Here is a 15,845-nt window from a genome sequence, read left to right on the forward strand (position 1 = left end):
AATGTTATTAAAGTGAAAAAGAAACACTTTTAATAATACAGACTTTATTTCTTCTGCTCAGTGGCCTGATGAATACCTTATAATAATAAGGTATTTACGAGAGACGATTTGCTGCATCCCTCGTCTCCGTAGCAACAATAAAATGAAAAACACTTATAATAATAATAATAATACTGTAATGGTATGTCTTTGCTGATCAACAATCGGTGTTGTTACATATAAAAATAATAAATAGTGGCTGATGAGCGTCCTTTCAGTCTGTCTCAGTCACTGTGGACCAACCTGACATATAAACATATTATTAATATATATATTAGTGAACTGACTCAGTGACATCATATTATATTAAAACTACAATGAACCCAAATAATGAGCTCAGTAAGTGCAAAAGGTTTGTGTAAAACTTGAGCTCATTATTTCCCCTTTAAGGAACTTTTTTTTTTAGTATTCTGTATTTTTAACAATCACACAGAGTTAACAGGCTTCTTCTTTTGGTACATTCAGTGTTTCCTTGTCTTTTCTGAATCCAGAAGGCCTCGCAACCCCCAATGAAGCTTTGTTGAACTTAATAAAGAAATAATTTAAAGAAGAAAAATATTAATCCCTAAATGGGAGGGTGAAGTAAGGAAGTTGTAATCTGCAACTTCACCACTAGAGGCCACTAAATCCTTCACACTGGTCCTATAAGAGCTCCAGACCATGAACAGTAAATCTGTCTTCAGTAGCACAATACGATGCCGAGCACGTCCATAGATGTGAGTTAAAATATATATACACATATATCTTATTATTATTATTTCTAAACAATCCTGCAATGTATGATATAATATATATAGCTAATAATTAGGTACCAGAACAGTGCACAGACACATGAACACGTACAAAGAACTTCCTGTTTATCTTGTGATCACAACTTCATCTTGTTTTCTTGAAATTATAAATTATGTTTTTTTTTCCCTTTGTCCAAAGACAATAGATTAATTATTAACTTGAGATCCTCCAGATAACCTGATCATTACTTCCTGATAACAGACGTAAATCACTTGATCTGGGCCCCAGATGCTTTCCTAAAATAATCTGATAATTAAGTCATGATCTCAAGATGAAGAGTATTCAGTAATTATCAGTAGCCACAGTCAGACCTCCATCAAACGATCCCTGAGATGATCCTAAAGCTGTCAGGAAAAGTTCAACATTTTGGTGAATATGAGATGAGAACCTGAGAGAATTCCCCAAAATGTCAAACTATTCCTTTAAAGTTATAACAGGTAGATTTCTCTTTATGTGTTTAAATTGATTTAAATTATGTTGTTGTCCTTCTTGAAATGACGTCCAGATGGTGCCAAGGTAAAACACTGGAAGTCTTACAGCTGCTCTAAACCCGTCATGTCCACCTTCACTTTGACAAACAGCGTGTCGTCGCTGATGTACACAGCGTTCTGGGGCGTCTCCAGCTTGTTGAGGGGAATGAAGCATGAGAATCCAACAGCGACGTTGCTGACCGACTCGGCGCCGGGTCGTTGGAAGCTCTTGGACGTCTGGTCAGGTCTGAAGCTTAGACTCCGGTGGTTACCTGCACCACTTTGATCCAGAACAGACAGAGACACAGTCTGTCTGAAGGGCCACGGCAGCAGAGCATCAAAGTCTCCCGGCATTAGGACAACATACAGGGACAGGTGAGTCCCTCTTCCCTCCCCGTCCCCGTTCAGATAGACCTTAGCGGCCATTTTGTAGCCGCAGCGTCCGGTGTGGAACGGCACGCTGCTTAGGCAGGGTGGCTGACCTCTGACCTCGGCCTCCCTCCTGTTCCTGAAGTCATCGATCTTCCAGATCAGTCTGCCGTCGTAGGACGTGGCCTCAAGCTCCTGCAGGTGCTGCTTGTTACGGTTGAGCTGAGCGGCGTGGAGATCCAAGAGACCCGAGTGGTGCTTCAGGTTCTCCTCCAAAGTTCCTGAAAACACCAACAGCATTCACTGAAAGTCAAAATGGATTTGAATTGTTTATGTCTCATCTGTCTTTATAGGTCTTCTGTCCTCCAGTTTCTGTCCAACAGGAACAGGAAGTCCTGTTTCAGGTATGTTCAGGTGTTCTTAATGGTACTCGGGACGTATACTAATGCTGCGTCCAATGAAACGCTTTCTCTGAGGGTCGATATGTTACAGACATCTATGGCCTCATCATTACTGTACAAAAAGCTAACTTTATAGCTACATTAACTAGCTAGTTAGCTAGCATTTTGCTTTGTAGCTAGATAATGAGCTAGCTAATTACTGATTTATGTAAATTAACTAATTAGCTAGCATTTAGCTTTTTGATGTAACTAACTAGCTAACAATTGACGTAGTTTAGCTAATGAGTTAGCTAGCGTTTCACTCTGTTGCAAGGTAGCTAACATTTTGTGCTATAGTAAAATGCTAGGTAACTAGCTAGCTAATCTATGTCAATGGTTAGCTCACTAGTTACATCTGAAAGCTATTCTGAACACAATACTAGTTAACTAGTTAGCTGATTTACATCAATAGTTAGTTCGCAGCAGGTTTATAGACGCAGATTTTCAGGTTTTGGTACCCAGGTGTTCTTTGAGGGCCTCGGTCGCCGACACTTCCTGGATCACAGCATCCAGAGACTTCCTGAGCTGCTCAAGCTCCTCCAGACCAGGGCCGAGTGCCCGGGACACCTGCTGGACCTCCAGCTGGACGGTGGACAGAGCGTCCTGCTGCCTGCTTAGAGTCCTCTGACCACGCAGACAGACAGACAGACAGACAGGCAGACAGACAGACAGGCAGAGGTAACATGGTTAATAACATTGACAAGAGATGGCATGTGTCATACTTTCATGTACAGCTCCGAGCAGGTTCACCAGATCCAGCACAGATTATTATGAGTTATAAACCCTGTTGTCGTGTCGACGCAGTGAATGTCAATGTTTCGTTCTGGCAGTTAATTAAATCTTCAGGGGACTAAACACACTTGCACACACATCCAACCATCCTGGAGGATGAAGACAGTGAGCTGTTGGTGGATTTGGAAGAAGTGACAGTCACCTGAGCTGTAGAGACGATGAGTTCGTGGCTGCCGTTCTGTTGCAGCAGCGGTCTGATTTCCTTCTGCAGACCGGCCAGCAGCAAACTGTCCGTCTGGACCTCCTGCTTCCTCTGCAGCGCCTCCTCCTGGAGAACCTCCACCTGACCGAGGAGACAGCAGTCTGAGGGGATCACTTCTCCCTACAGATCGAAGACCTCGCTGAATGTCTTCACCTTTTGTTTTCAGGTGAGTTTACTGGACGTACCTGTTGTTCCAGGTGGGTGTTGCTCCTCAGCACCAGCAGCATGTGAAGATTGACAGCAGCGTCTTCATGCAGCTTCACCTTCACTCTCTTACCCTGCAGGACCAAACAGTTGTTGTCAGGTAACGAAGACAGAGAGTCGGGTCGGTGTCGCCGTTGTATTTAGACGAACCCACCTGCACGCAGCAGCCGAACCTCTTATAAGAGCAGTCGATGGGAACTTCGGGACACGTCTCGCTGTGCTCTGACAGCTGGAGGACAAGAGACACATTCAAACAGCTGATCAGCAAACACTGGCTGTTTGTACATGTTGTTGGACAGCTTCGAGGAATACTTAAGAGACTCTGGGCAATCAAGAGGTCTGACTGTGGCCCGAGTGCAGCTAACTGGACCTGATTTTATATCCACATGCACCGGAGCCAACTCATTTTTGGTCCTTTGGTGTTGAAACCAAAGTGGGCTGTATCTATTTGTTCATGATGAGCTCACCTTGTGTCTGGGAACCTTCTGGGAGCAGCCGTTGGGACAGTCCACCTCCACCTCCGGACAGGAGCTCTGCACGTGATCCTTCAGAACAGAGACACCACAACATCAGGACTCGATGTTTCAACACGCTGACGGCTGAATGATTCAAACTGCTCATTGTACTGTATTTATAGTAGGTATAGTAGTTTCCTCATTAAACAGTGTATGTGTTTTTACCTTCCTGACACCTGACACGGGTCATGATTTATGACTATACTGAGAAAACAAGGCAAATGGGACACTGCTGGGAAGTAGCAGTAGTGCACAAACACGCGTACTTGCCTTTCGAGCAGCATCGGAGGCATTTCGGAACCCCTGTAGTCGGTACCGACCCAGTGAAATTTACCTGAATGAGGCTGAGTCGGTGCAGCTGCTGGCAGTGTGGGCAGGGCTCAGTGCGGTGAGGACAGGTGTCGGTCTGGTGTTCCTGCAGGTATCTCCTCTGTAGCGCCGCCCTGCAGCCTGAGTTGCAACACTGCAGCTGCTCGTAAGGACACGACCTCAGGTGCTCCTGCAAGAGAAGATAATCTATTAACATATTCAATTCAATTCAGTTTTATTTGTATAGTGCCAATTCACAACAGAAGTTATCTCAGGACTTTATTATTTTTTTTATTATTACATAATGTGGTAAAGCTTTGGGGTCAAGGTGCCTTACGGGGGGGCGTCAATAGTCATTAATTTTTCTTTTTTGGGCTTTCTTTGGTTACTTGCTGTTTTATTTTGTTATTTTCCTCCTCTTGTTTCTTGTTTTGCTTCACTTCCTGTCTGTTTTCCCCCCAGTTTTCGTTGGCCCTGCCCCTGTTTATTTTCACCTGTGTATTTGAGTCTTTGGGCCCTATCTTGCCGATCTGAAACGCAAGTATCAAACGCAAAACGCAAGTAGCTTTGTGGGCGGATCTCGGGTGCTGTTGCTATTATGCCCGTGGGATAAATGACTCTTGCGCCCGGCGCAAATCTAAAATGGGTTGGTCTGAAGTAGCTACATTAGTCATAGGTGTGGTTTGGGCGTAACGTGCAATAAACCAATCAGAGCATCATCACATTCCCTTTAAAAGTAGGCGCGCTTGTTCCATGGCGGATTGCTATTATAACGGCGGATTGGCCAGGCGCAAGCCAGGAGCGGTTCACAGCCGAGGAGACCGACGTTCTCGTCAGGGCCGTAAAATACAGAGAAGTGACATTATTGACGTGAAATAAATGTAACACAGCCATACAATAAATCAAAACAATGTAACGTAGCTTCGCAGGAAGAAGACCCTGGCCTCGGGAGCAGTGCGCACGGGCCGAGCAGTGCGCAAGGGCCAGCTGAGGAGGGAGCAGCGCAAACACCAAGGTGCAGAGGATCCAGACCCACTAAACGCCGGAGGACCACCTGTTTCTGCAGCAAACCGGGTTTGACATGCTGGAGCGGGAGCTGTCCGGGATGCGGCAAAGTATTAATGCCCGTCTTGACCGGGTGGCGATGTTGCTGCTGCCTCTCAGGCGCATCGCCTCAAGTCTGCGCCCTTAAAATAGCATCTGAATAAGCGCCACTGACTTTAGACTAGGTTTTTCCTGGTCTGTGGCGGAATTGTTTTCTGAAACAGCAAAATAGCACCAGGGAACGTTTGCTACGGAACACGCCTCCTCTTTTCACTGAACCGCCCCCCGGAGCGCAAGTTCATTCCCTAATTTAAGGATGTGCGTCGGTGGAGGGAAAATTCCAATGTGCGTCGAGTGCAAAATAGGAATTATACAAGCGCCAGTGTACAAAGTCAATTGCGCTGAGTGCAAGATAGAGCCCTTTGTGTTTTCTTGGTTCAGTCAGTTTTCCTGGAACTGCAACCATTGACCTGGATCTCCTGGTAAGTCCTGCTACATTAGATCACTGAGGTCATCCTGCTGCTGGTGATATCTGAGTGTCTGACTCTGGACGTTATCGAATAAAGTTCACCTAAAGCTGAGGATTGATTGACGGGTGAATGTCGGGATATTATTGGTTGAAATCAGTTAGTTTATGTTGACGTAAGCACGCGTCACATTTAGTTTCACAGGAAGACAAAATGATTGGATTCTGATATAAAAACACAGAGAAACTGAGTGTGTGTGAATTGACAGTGTTAAATATAACTGAGGATGAGATCTTAAAGGCTTCGTCTACCTGCAGGTTGTGTAACGTGACGACAGAGGTGCATTCTGGGTAGTTGGTGCAGTACACTTCTAGATTGGAGATTTCTCGTTTGCAGCAGTTGTCCTGGAAAACCTGCAGGAAGAAAAACTCTCCATTAGGAACATTTAAACCTTTAACCTGCAGTGTCTCTAACAGCCAGCAGGGGTCAGCTCCACTCTGATAGTATTGAGTCTTATAGAGAAGTTAATTAATGAGCTCAGTAAACATCAGTTTCCTGATGAGTTTCTGGTCTCAGTCTCTAGTTTCAGTCTTCTTCCATACATCATGATGTTCATTTAGTAACTGATGGTCCCATTCAGAGTAAAACAGACCAGAATGCTTTAGTTTACCTCCGCTGGTGTGATTACGGCTCCGTCCACTGGACACGCTGGACTGGACGAAGTCTCCCTGAAACACAAAGCGGACTGATCACAGCAGGAAACATCACCTAACCTGGGCCACTTTTAAGGTGGACTGTATTTTAAGGTGGACTGTGTCAGTGTGTTTAAGGTGGACTGACAGTGTGAGTGTGTTTAAGGTGGACTGTGTCAGTGTGAGTGTATTTAAGATGGACTGTGACAGAGTGAGTGTGTTTTAAGGTGGACTGTGTCAGTGTGTTTAAGGTGGACTGTGTCAGTGTGTTTAAAGTGGACTGTGTCAGTGTGTTTTAAGATGGACTGACAGTGTCAGTGTATTTAAGGTGGACTGCACCTACAGCAGGCCCTGCAGGCAGTGGAAGCAGTAGATGTGTCCACAGGAGTTCTGCTGAGGGTTTAACACAACTCCTCTACAGACAGGACAAACAAACTCATCCTTCAGCGTCAACACAAACTTCAGCGAGTGCTGGATGGAGGTCAGCTCCGACTCCCAGGACCACACGGGGCCCGTCGACCTCATCCTGGACTCCTCGGACATCACAGACTCTTCAGACTGCAGACTGGACTCTTTGGATCCTCCCAGCTTGGTGTCTGTGGTTGCCATGAGTCTGTTGGCTGAGCAGAGCAAACAGGAGATTTTTATTCTTTTCTTTTTTAATTCAGATGGGAATGTATGAAATGAGGCAGTTAAAGTTGACTGGAGGCCTGACACGAGGAGGATTCAGTGTAATGAGTAGTGATGGGTCGGTCGCGAACGATCCGGCTCTAAGAGCCGGCTCTTTGAAGTGAATGACGGGAGCCGGTTCCTGATTGGAAGCCAGATCCGGCTTTTCCGGATTTTCCCGTTTTTTTCCTGTTAAAGCTGCGTGATTGGTCAAGATGTGTGGCGGCATCTGTGTATCTACACTGAGCAGGAGGGGTGGGGGGGGTACAGACACACATGGCACAGTGAGCACGTGAACAGGTGGGAGGGAGACGTGAGAGAGCGAGAGAACTTGGCTACATAGACAGAGACTACACACTGGAAAGGTGAGGAGAATTAGTGACAGGAAACAGTAAAGTTTGGACATATATATATGTGATAGACGGTTCAAAGGCAGAGTGTACACTGTGCAAAGTTAAACATTTCATATCGAGCAGCTTTTTGTCTAATTGAGATGGGTCTTTGTTTTTGTGTTTTATAATTTATTTTTGTAGCACTCTGTTGTTGAGTATATTAATAAATCCAAATAAATAATAAACATTTGATATAATGCATGTATTTACATTAGATATTAATTTTAATAAATTAATTTAAGCAACAAAAAATCTGAGGAGCCACCTGGGAGCCGAAAGAGCCGCTCTTTTTAGTGAGCCCAGACAGTGTTAATAAGTTCAGTGTCAGACTGCTGGGTGGGCTGATCTTCCCTGCACTATGCCTCCCAGGCTGCACAGAGCCTCTGATTGGTGGAAGTGAGAGGAAACCCTGCAGGCAGAACTCAGGGTTCATTTTACAGCTGCTGGATGTTTGTTAGGTAAAACAGATTAATTTCATAATCAATAATATTCTCCTAAACAAATAATAATTAGTCATCATTCACAGAGAAGTGCTCTGATTGGACGACCTTCATCTAGATCCGCGTGAGTGTCCAACTGACAGCGCAGCAGCAGCACGTGCTGAGGACACTGGCGCGCGCGCTGCTGTACTGACTGTATTGATTATTGATAACCGATCAGCATCAGTGCGGCGGAGACGGCTCAATAACGCACATTAAAGTGTCTGAATGAGGCTCGTGAACAGTAAAACAATCGATCTGTGATCAGCCGCGCGTGCTACTTTACTTTCACTTTCACAGACAGACAGGCAGAAAGACAGACAGACAGCGGACACACAGACACAGTTTAGTCTTCTTACCGTAGTCCGAGGAATCCCTCCGGGGTCCCTCCGAACACCCCACACTTACAGCGCAGCAGATCGATACTACTGATCGGTATCGATTATCTGTGGTCGATACAGCCGCCGCAACGGAAGAGGAAGTTATAACAGCCGGAAGTGAGTTAACAACCTGCTGCTGTTACTGCAGACAGCGACATCATCATCATCATCATCATCATCATCATCATAATATAATAATGATGATAACATGTAGTCTAGTAAAATTAACTAATAAAGTAACTTTATGTAGTTAACTGAAGTTATTAGTATTATAATAATAATAGCAGCAGCAGTAATAATAATAATAACAATAATATAATAATAACAACAATAATTACAATAATAATTACAATAATAATAATAACAATAATATAATAATAACAATAATAATTACAATAATAATAATAATAATAATAGCAGTAGCAGTAATAATAATAACAAAAATATAATTATAATAACAATAATAATGATAATAATAATAATATAATAATAACAATAATAATTACAATAATAATAACAATAATATAATAATAATAACAATAATTACAATAATAATAATGACAAAATATAATAATAATAATAATAATAGCAGTAGCAGTAATAATAATAATAACAATAATATAATAATAACAATAATGACAATAATAATAATAATAACAAAAATATAATTATAATAACAATAATGATAATGATAATAATAATGATAATAATGACAATAATAGTAATGATAATGATAATAATGATAATGATACTAATGACAATAATAATAATAATAATATAATAATAACAATAATAATTACAATAATAATAATAATAATTACAATAATAATAATAATAATAATAGCAGTAATAATAATAACAAAAATATAATTATAATAATAATAATGATAATAATAATAATGATAATAATATTAATGATAATAATAATAATATAATAATAATAATTACAATAATAATAATAACAATAATATAATAATAACAATAATTACAATAATAATAATAACAAAATATAATAATAATAATAATAGCAGTAGCAGTAATAATAACAAAAATATAATTATAATAACAATAATAATAATGATAATAATGATAATGATAATAATGACAATGATAATAATGATAATAATGATAATGATAATAATAATGATAATAATGACAATAATAATAATGATAATAATAATAGCAGTAGCAGCAGCAGTAATAATAACAATAATAATAATAACAACAACAATAATAATGACAATAATAATAGCAGTAGCAGCAGCAGTAATAATAACAATAACAATAATAATATAATAATAATAATAACAACAATAATATAATAATAATAATAGCAGCAGCAGTTATAATAAGCGTTACGATCAGACTTTATTAGGGGAACCTCCACAGTCTGATCCAATCGTCTTTTACACACAGAACTGGTCCGATGGTACAAATGTAGTTTTTAATGAGAACTCAGAAACATCTCAGCAGCTTCGTCTTTACAGCAACAGTTTACAGGTTGTACTGAAACTCAAAGGACCGGGTGAGACTCTGTGGCTCCAGATACATTTAATGCAGTGATACATGTTTGTCCAAAAAGCATTAAGAGCACTTTCACAATCATTTTTTAACACCAAGTCCAAAGTGGTAGCACCAGGAAGAATAAATAACGAAAACACACACGAAGAAATGTTTCAACACGTGGAAAATAATTCAACCCAACAGGTAAAGGAACAGTTTTCATTTGGCTGACGGAGAACATCGTCTGGACTTTACACAAACTGAAGGACGTCTGGTGGTACCCCCTTTCCACCAACCAGAACCCAGCGCTGGTTGTGGTTCTGGTGCCGGTTCAGAGCTCCTTCCACTCAGGAACCTTCACTGGTTTGCTTTTCCACAGGCTAATGAGCCACCATAGAGCCATGTCATTACATTACATCTCCAACATTAGCTATTGTTACCAAAGTTATCCTAGCTCGCTAGCTGTTGGTCAGCTAACATTATTCAAGCAAACATAGCTACTAATTTCTTACATCAATGTTACGAACCCTGAACATTAAAGTTTTTAACAATGTTACGACCAAAGCATCAATTTGAGAAATTAGTAACCATGTTTGCTTGAATAATGTTAGCTAGACCAACAGCTAGCTAGCTCGCTAGCATACTAGCTCAAAGTTACATTTCTAACATTAATGTGAGAAATTAGTTATCAATAAAATAACATGAATAAATACACAGCTGGCTGGCCCCTGGCCCCTGATGTAAGAGGTTAGGACAGTAAGTCTTAGTGCTGCATTGGAACCACTTTCTAGCGGAGACTCGGTTCTTTGGCTGTCGAAACGTGAAGAACTGGTCTGAGATTAGGCACCGGCTCCGAACCGGCCCTCAAACTGCCTCGGTGGAAAAGGGGTGGGGCTGAAACTTTAGTGTTTTTAAAACACATCAAATCAACTGTGAAACCAAACGTGCAGCAGCTGTTTGTCACGAGTTACTGACGGCTGATTGGATAGATTACAAATGATTCAAACTGTACACGTTAATGCTACCGTACACTGAGGCCTTCAGTTTAATCTCCATCTGTTACACAAACATTTTGGGTGAGCACAAATCATATAAACTGCAGAAGCCTGATATTCCTCTGTGCCATAGAGCTCCATTGTGTCCAAAAACTATTAAAACAAATCAGTGAGCCTTCGTCACCATGAACACACACTGTAGATTATTTATTCACCATCCTGCTGCCACAAGTACTCACAGCACCGTATGCGGATCAATCCGCTGCTGAAAATAGTCTCCTGTGGAACTAAAAATGTAAAGTTTGTCCTGATGGTGGCACTACAGGAAAGATCAATAGGTCATTATAATCTAAAGGGGAGCAGGTATGTTTGTTTCCAGCAGTAATGTACACATGTAGTGAACCCCGGAAGATAAAGACACAAAAACAATGAAATGATCAAAGTCAGATTCATTTAGCTCATGAGTGCGACTAAACCACTGGCCTCGAAATGCTTTACCGGTTTGTGTTTTATGTCGAAGAGGAGGCAAACTGATGGAGAAAAAGAAGGGACCTAGGATTGAACCCTGTGGGACGCCATATGTCTGCTGAGGATTAGTTAATGACTGAAAAGGTCAACAATCTTTTAAAGATTTTAAAACCAGGTGTCCATCAACCAGCAGGTACACTGCAGGTCGAGTCCTGTGGGAAAGAACTTCAACCCCCTAAAACACAAAAAAATGTTCACCAGATAACAAAGATTGTTTTGTTTAGTGTAAATGTTTCATTCATGTGTGTTGAGAGTAGAAAAGCTGTTTTGCACAATAAAGTCAGATTTTCCCACAGGACCTGAACGCAGCAGCTTCAGACTTTCTTCTTCAGAAACTCTGATGTTTGTTAGTGGGAGGAAGACGAGGCCGTCTCTGATTGGTGGACAGCCAGGCCGGGAGGCTGCTGGGTGGAGCTCGGACCTGATCCCCCGGGGTTGCCGCAGAGGGTCATCGGAGCGGGAGGTCGGGGGTTGAGGCGGGGGGGCAGGGGGTTGGAGGGGCGGATGAGGGGCGGCGGCTGCTGCAGTGTGGGGCGGGGCTGCAGGAAGCGGGCCTGCTGTTGGAGAGGCGGCGGCTGGCGGTGCAGGGAGGGCGTGGCGGGTAGGGAGGGCCGCAGGAGGGGAGGGGGCTGATGGAGAGAGGAGGAGGAGGTGCTGGAAGTCACTGGAATCTGAGCTGAAGAAGACGAGGAGGCAGCAGGAGACGCACCTGAGGAAGTCACCTGACCCTGCAGAGAGAAGAGGACGGGGCCAGAATTACCTCACTGCAAGTCTGCATCATTCACCTTTAAAAAGGTCCACTGTGTAACATCGAGCACATCGTACCCACAGAGGGAGCGTGTCCTGAACCACCACGTTTCTACAGTGGCCCACAACACACAAACCAAACACCGGCTCAGAAATACTCAGGAATACTTTATAGGGCCTTTTCCTCACGCTTCAAGCGACCACCGTAGTTTCTTCCTTGCACTTGAAAAGGGAGGGTGAAGCGAAAGAGTTGCAATCTGCAACTAAACCACAAGATGTCACCAAATCTTACACACTGGACCACTAAAGGTTGGGAACCACTGCCTTAAAAACAAAGACTGACTGGAGCATAAAAGAACCAACGTGTCTCACCTCTTCATCCTCCTCGTCGGTGCTCTTCCCCGACGGAGTGGTGGAGCTGTTCTTCCCCTCCTCTCCAGAGGTGGCGCTGTCTCCGTTGGGAGCTCGCGTCCCCTGCTCGGCCTCCCACTCCTGCAGCACCTCGTCCAGGTTGAACCGCCGCCGGTAGTTCACAAAGAAGTTCTTCACCTGGCCCACCGTCTTGTTGCCGATGACGTCGGCGATGGCCTGGAAATCTTTCCCGTATTTCCTGACACCTGGAAGAAAATCGCAGACGCTTCATCCATCGATTCACAACACACAGAATAACTATTCAAAGAAAACCAGTCACATCAGGCAGAAACCTCTTTTTTTAAATACTTTTCATATGGCAAATGAAAATGTTTTGATGGTAAAAACTACAATGGTAAATAAAGAATATGAAATAAATCTCTAAGTTAACTAAAATCCTTTTACCGTAATATTACAGGAAAGTTCTGCCAGTTTTTTGCCATAAAATATTTATATTTTTTTACAGTGTAGCTAGTTTCAGATCCAAAAAAAGGAAAGTGTTGGAGGAAAATAAAGCTGCCTTACTGGTATTTATTACATCAGCATTTTATTGGAGACTCTGATATGTTTTGTGGATCCAGAGAGATTTACTTTGTTGTTTTTTGGGCACAGTGAAGGTTGCTGACCCGTGATATATACTGTCAGTGGTAGTCACACAGTCCTTATCCTGTGTCTCTGTGTTAAATGATCTCAAATATACATAAAAAAAACTTTCCTCTTCCTGTAGAACATTTTGGAAACATTTTAATCCCACCTCTTTCACTCAGGAACACACTGCAGTTTCTCTGGCTGGGAAGCAGCGAGGAAGAAGAGTCAGACCTGTTACCTGCTGTCAGTGTGAATGATGAAGCTCACCTTGAACAGCCAGGAGCTGCTCGTCTGTGGTCCAGCGGGCGTTCACCTTCTGGTTACACTGCGACAACACAGAACGACAGACAGGAACAGGATGTGAAGATACTGCCCTCTAGTGGTGATTCATCAGCGCTCAATACAAACCGCTGTAATTAGTAATAAAGTTCACAGTTTGAATGTGTTTGGGTGCAGCTCCTCTTTATGTTTGTACCTCAGGCAGCCTGAACTCTTCGATCCCAGACTCCAGAACGTGTTTCAGTCCGCTGTTCATCTGTTTGGCATTCTGCACCTGAACAACGAGACGTAAACACTCAACAAAACACAGGAAACACAGGTATCACCAGCAGGTGGCAGCACAGCCCAGGAGGACCAGGAACATGAACAGACATCAGACAGGACATACTGAGGTAGTCGGGGGTATGCAACGTGCTACTGTTAGCATGCTAAGGCTAAGCCCGTCTAATACGATGGTGCTGCACGAATGTCTTTATTGTGACAACGTTGAGCCAAACTCACTTCCTTGTTTCTAGCATGTACAACCGTTTACACTCCAAACAGTCGAGTTTATTATATCGATTTTTTTAATGAATTATACAAAAATAATTACATCATTAATTACATTAGAAGAAGAAAATGCCTGAAAACAAAACAAGACTGCAAGGTTTTAAAAAAAGCTGCTGTAAAATAATAATTAAGAATTAATAATAGTTGTAATAATTAGTAGTAATTAACAAAAGAATAGTATAATTAGTAGTAATTATTATAATTCACAATAATATATCGATATTAATATAACTGGATATTTTACAGTAAAATGTAGCAGAAATACACCAAATTACAAAACACAGTAAAACTGTAGTGACACAGAAATGTTCTATATCCTCTATTACAGGACAGTTACAGTAGTGATATATATTGTATTTATAATATAAATAAAGAACCTTCTGGCAACCGAGCTGCCAGAAGGTTCTTTGGTGTCGTAGCGCCTCCTACCTGTCTCTTGAGGGACACCAGCTCCATGTCCAGCTGACGGAGGAGAGTGTTTGCTGCCGAGGCGCTGCAGGACACGGCCACCACGTCCTCCTGGGTCAGGTACATGCCTTTGGGGGGGCGGCAGCGAGAGCGCTGGTGGTGCCGGTGCTGGAGGGTCTGGTGCTCCCGCCGGCCCAGAGCCACCTTAGAGCCCAGTACCGCTGGCTCCACCTGGTTCTGCAGGGATGGAAAGACGGAGGACGAGCCGTTTAATCAGAGTTCAAACAGTTTATGGGATACAGGAGCTGAAGAAACGTTGTTACAGATTATCAGACGAAGGAATTTAACTGGTTCAATAGAAACCCGGCGGTTCAGGGTCGATGCAGAAGTTCTCGTTAACCAACTTACCTCTTTCTTGGTCTCCTTGTTGGGGTCGTAGTCGCTGTCGTTGGCTTCTACGGGATTGGCCTCCTCCATCTCCTCATCACTACGGCAACAACAACGAGCCAATATTCAGTTCAGCTTCGAAGGACAGGTTCCCCGAGCAGTTCGGGTCCAGGTGTGAGACCTACCTGTCTTCCTGGTTGCTCCTGTTGGCCAGCTTGCGAGCCTGTCGGTCCATCAGACTGGTTCTGGAGCGAGTCTTCTTCCAGGAGTAGTAGTACTTCACCAGACTGGAGATGGATTTGTCTGGTAACTGCGGGACGCCATAAAATACAACGTTTACCACAAACCCAGTGAGACACCTGGAGGGACAGACAGGTGTGAGTGGGTGGTTACCATCTGCTGGATGCGGTGGAAGCTCTTCCCGTGGAAGCTGAAGGCCTGTTCGAACAGAACTTTATCCTCCACCGTCCACTCGTCTGGAAACGGAGTGAAGTTCGGAAGGTCGGCCAGAGATTTCTCAATGTTGTGTTTGTGCCAGAAGAGCATCCCGAGAGCCTGGAGACAGGTAGAGAGTGAGACAGGTAGAGAGTGAGACAGGTGGGGAGTCAGACAGGTGAAGAGTCAGACAGGTTAGCAGTGAGACAGGTGACCCACCTGCTCCACGTTGTATCCGTGTTTCTCTTTGGCGATGGCGATGTATTCGTCCACTGCGGAGGAGAACACAGTCAGACTGATCTGAGGACCTGATAGAGGACAGGACAGAGACAGGAAGTGGACTTACGTTTGGAGTCGATGATGCAATGATACGGAGACCAGACGAGCATCCCGCCGCTGTCTTTGTCCGAGTACTTGGTGGAGCCTGAGCGCAGAGACAGGAAGTGTTTTACAGCTGCATTATGGGAAATGTAGGATACAGTGAGGGAAATACACCATTGTACCGTTAGCATTGTACCGTTAGCATCATTTATTGTTGGCTAAAATCTCCGTTTGACATAAGTTAGTATCATGGATCACATTAGCGGGGGAAGCTAACGTTAGCGAGCTAACACTCAGATAGCATTAGATAACGTTAGCGAGCTAACACTCAGATAGCATTAGATAACGTTAGCGAGCTAACACTCAGATAGCATTAGATAACGTTAGCGAGCTAACACTCAGATAGCATTAGATAACGTTAGCGAGCTAACACTCAGAT

At 43.1% G+C, this 15,845-nt stretch overlaps 2 protein-coding genes and 1 long non-coding RNA gene across 10 annotated transcripts in view; 1 reads left to right on the forward strand and 2 right to left on the reverse strand.

The window, feature by feature from the left end:
• Positions 1 to 27: 27 nt before the first annotated feature.
• Positions 28 to 8,360, reverse strand: traf5 (Tnf receptor-associated factor 5). Of its 3 annotated transcripts, none has more exons than XM_051382161.1 (12): positions 8,235 to 8,348; positions 7,051 to 7,241; positions 6,679 to 6,955; positions 6,314 to 6,371; positions 5,955 to 6,056; positions 4,158 to 4,322; positions 3,776 to 3,853; positions 3,463 to 3,537; positions 3,290 to 3,382; positions 3,045 to 3,185; positions 2,569 to 2,734; positions 28 to 1,951 (listed from the first exon to the last, which is right to left on the reverse strand). In XM_051382161.1, exons 3-12 carry the CDS (start codon positions 6,942 to 6,944, stop codon positions 1,365 to 1,367), a joined length of 1,731 nt encoding a protein of 576 aa, XP_051238121.1. In that variant the 5' UTR covers positions 6,945 to 6,955; positions 7,051 to 7,241; positions 8,235 to 8,348; the 3' UTR covers positions 28 to 1,364. The 3 variants fall into 3 exon arrangements, with proteins under 3 accessions (XP_051238121.1, XP_051238123.1, XP_051238122.1); XM_051382163.1 differs by having other exon boundaries at positions 7,051 to 7,246; positions 8,235 to 8,345; XM_051382162.1 differs by lacking the exon at positions 7,051 to 7,241 and having other exon boundaries at positions 8,235 to 8,360.
• Positions 7,772 to 13,472, forward strand: LOC127353151 (uncharacterized). Of its 2 annotated transcripts, none has more exons than XR_007881243.1 (2): positions 7,772 to 7,854; positions 13,207 to 13,472. It is a non-coding gene; the product is annotated as an uncharacterized LOC127353151 (long non-coding RNA). The 2 variants fall into 2 exon arrangements; XR_007881242.1 differs by lacking the exon at positions 7,772 to 7,854 and adding an exon at positions 8,285 to 8,372.
• rcor3 (REST corepressor 3) overlaps positions 9,599 to 15,845 on the reverse strand; it is a 7,720-nt gene continuing 1,473 nt past the window's right edge. For 3 of the 5 annotated variants that reach the window (XM_051382165.1, XM_051382164.1, XM_051382167.1), the window contains exons 3-12: positions 15,432 to 15,509; positions 15,305 to 15,357; positions 15,044 to 15,205; positions 14,836 to 14,960; positions 14,672 to 14,750; positions 14,285 to 14,500; positions 13,503 to 13,601; positions 13,295 to 13,352; positions 12,401 to 12,645; positions 9,599 to 12,009 (exon numbers count right to left, since the gene is read on the reverse strand). In XM_051382165.1, coding sequence (XP_051238125.1) covers positions 11,629 to 12,009; positions 12,401 to 12,645; positions 13,295 to 13,352; positions 13,503 to 13,601; positions 14,285 to 14,500; positions 14,672 to 14,750; positions 14,836 to 14,960; positions 15,044 to 15,205; positions 15,305 to 15,357; positions 15,432 to 15,509 — 1,496 coding nt within the window. In that variant the 3' untranslated portion in view covers positions 9,599 to 11,628. The remainder of the gene's footprint in view (positions 12,010 to 12,400; positions 12,646 to 13,294; positions 13,353 to 13,502; positions 13,602 to 14,284; positions 14,501 to 14,671; positions 14,751 to 14,835; positions 14,961 to 15,043; positions 15,206 to 15,304; positions 15,358 to 15,431; positions 15,510 to 15,845) is intronic. The other 2 variants (XM_051382166.1, XM_051382168.1) reach the window with 1 other exon arrangement.

The sequence above is a fragment of the Dicentrarchus labrax genome, unplaced genomic scaffold (genome assembly GCF_905237075.1).
Source record: "Dicentrarchus labrax unplaced genomic scaffold, dlabrax2021, whole genome shotgun sequence".
Taxonomy (NCBI): Eukaryota; Metazoa; Chordata; class Actinopteri; family Moronidae; genus Dicentrarchus; species Dicentrarchus labrax.

Bases quoted from the DNA above. Each gene is read 5' to 3' on its own strand.
- traf5 (XM_051382162.1), bottom strand. From the start codon at position 6,944: ATGGCAACCACAGACACCAAGCTGGGAGGATCCAAAGAGTCCAGTCTG. The intron at 4,323-5,954 runs GTAGACGAAGCC...CTTCTCTTGCAG, and splicing joins TCACGTTACACAACCTGCAG to GAGCACCTGAGGTCGTGTCC. The intron at 3,538-3,775 runs GTGAGCTCATCA...CTTGTCCTCCAG, and splicing joins AGAAGGTTCCCAGACACAAG to CTGTCAGAGCACAGCGAGAC.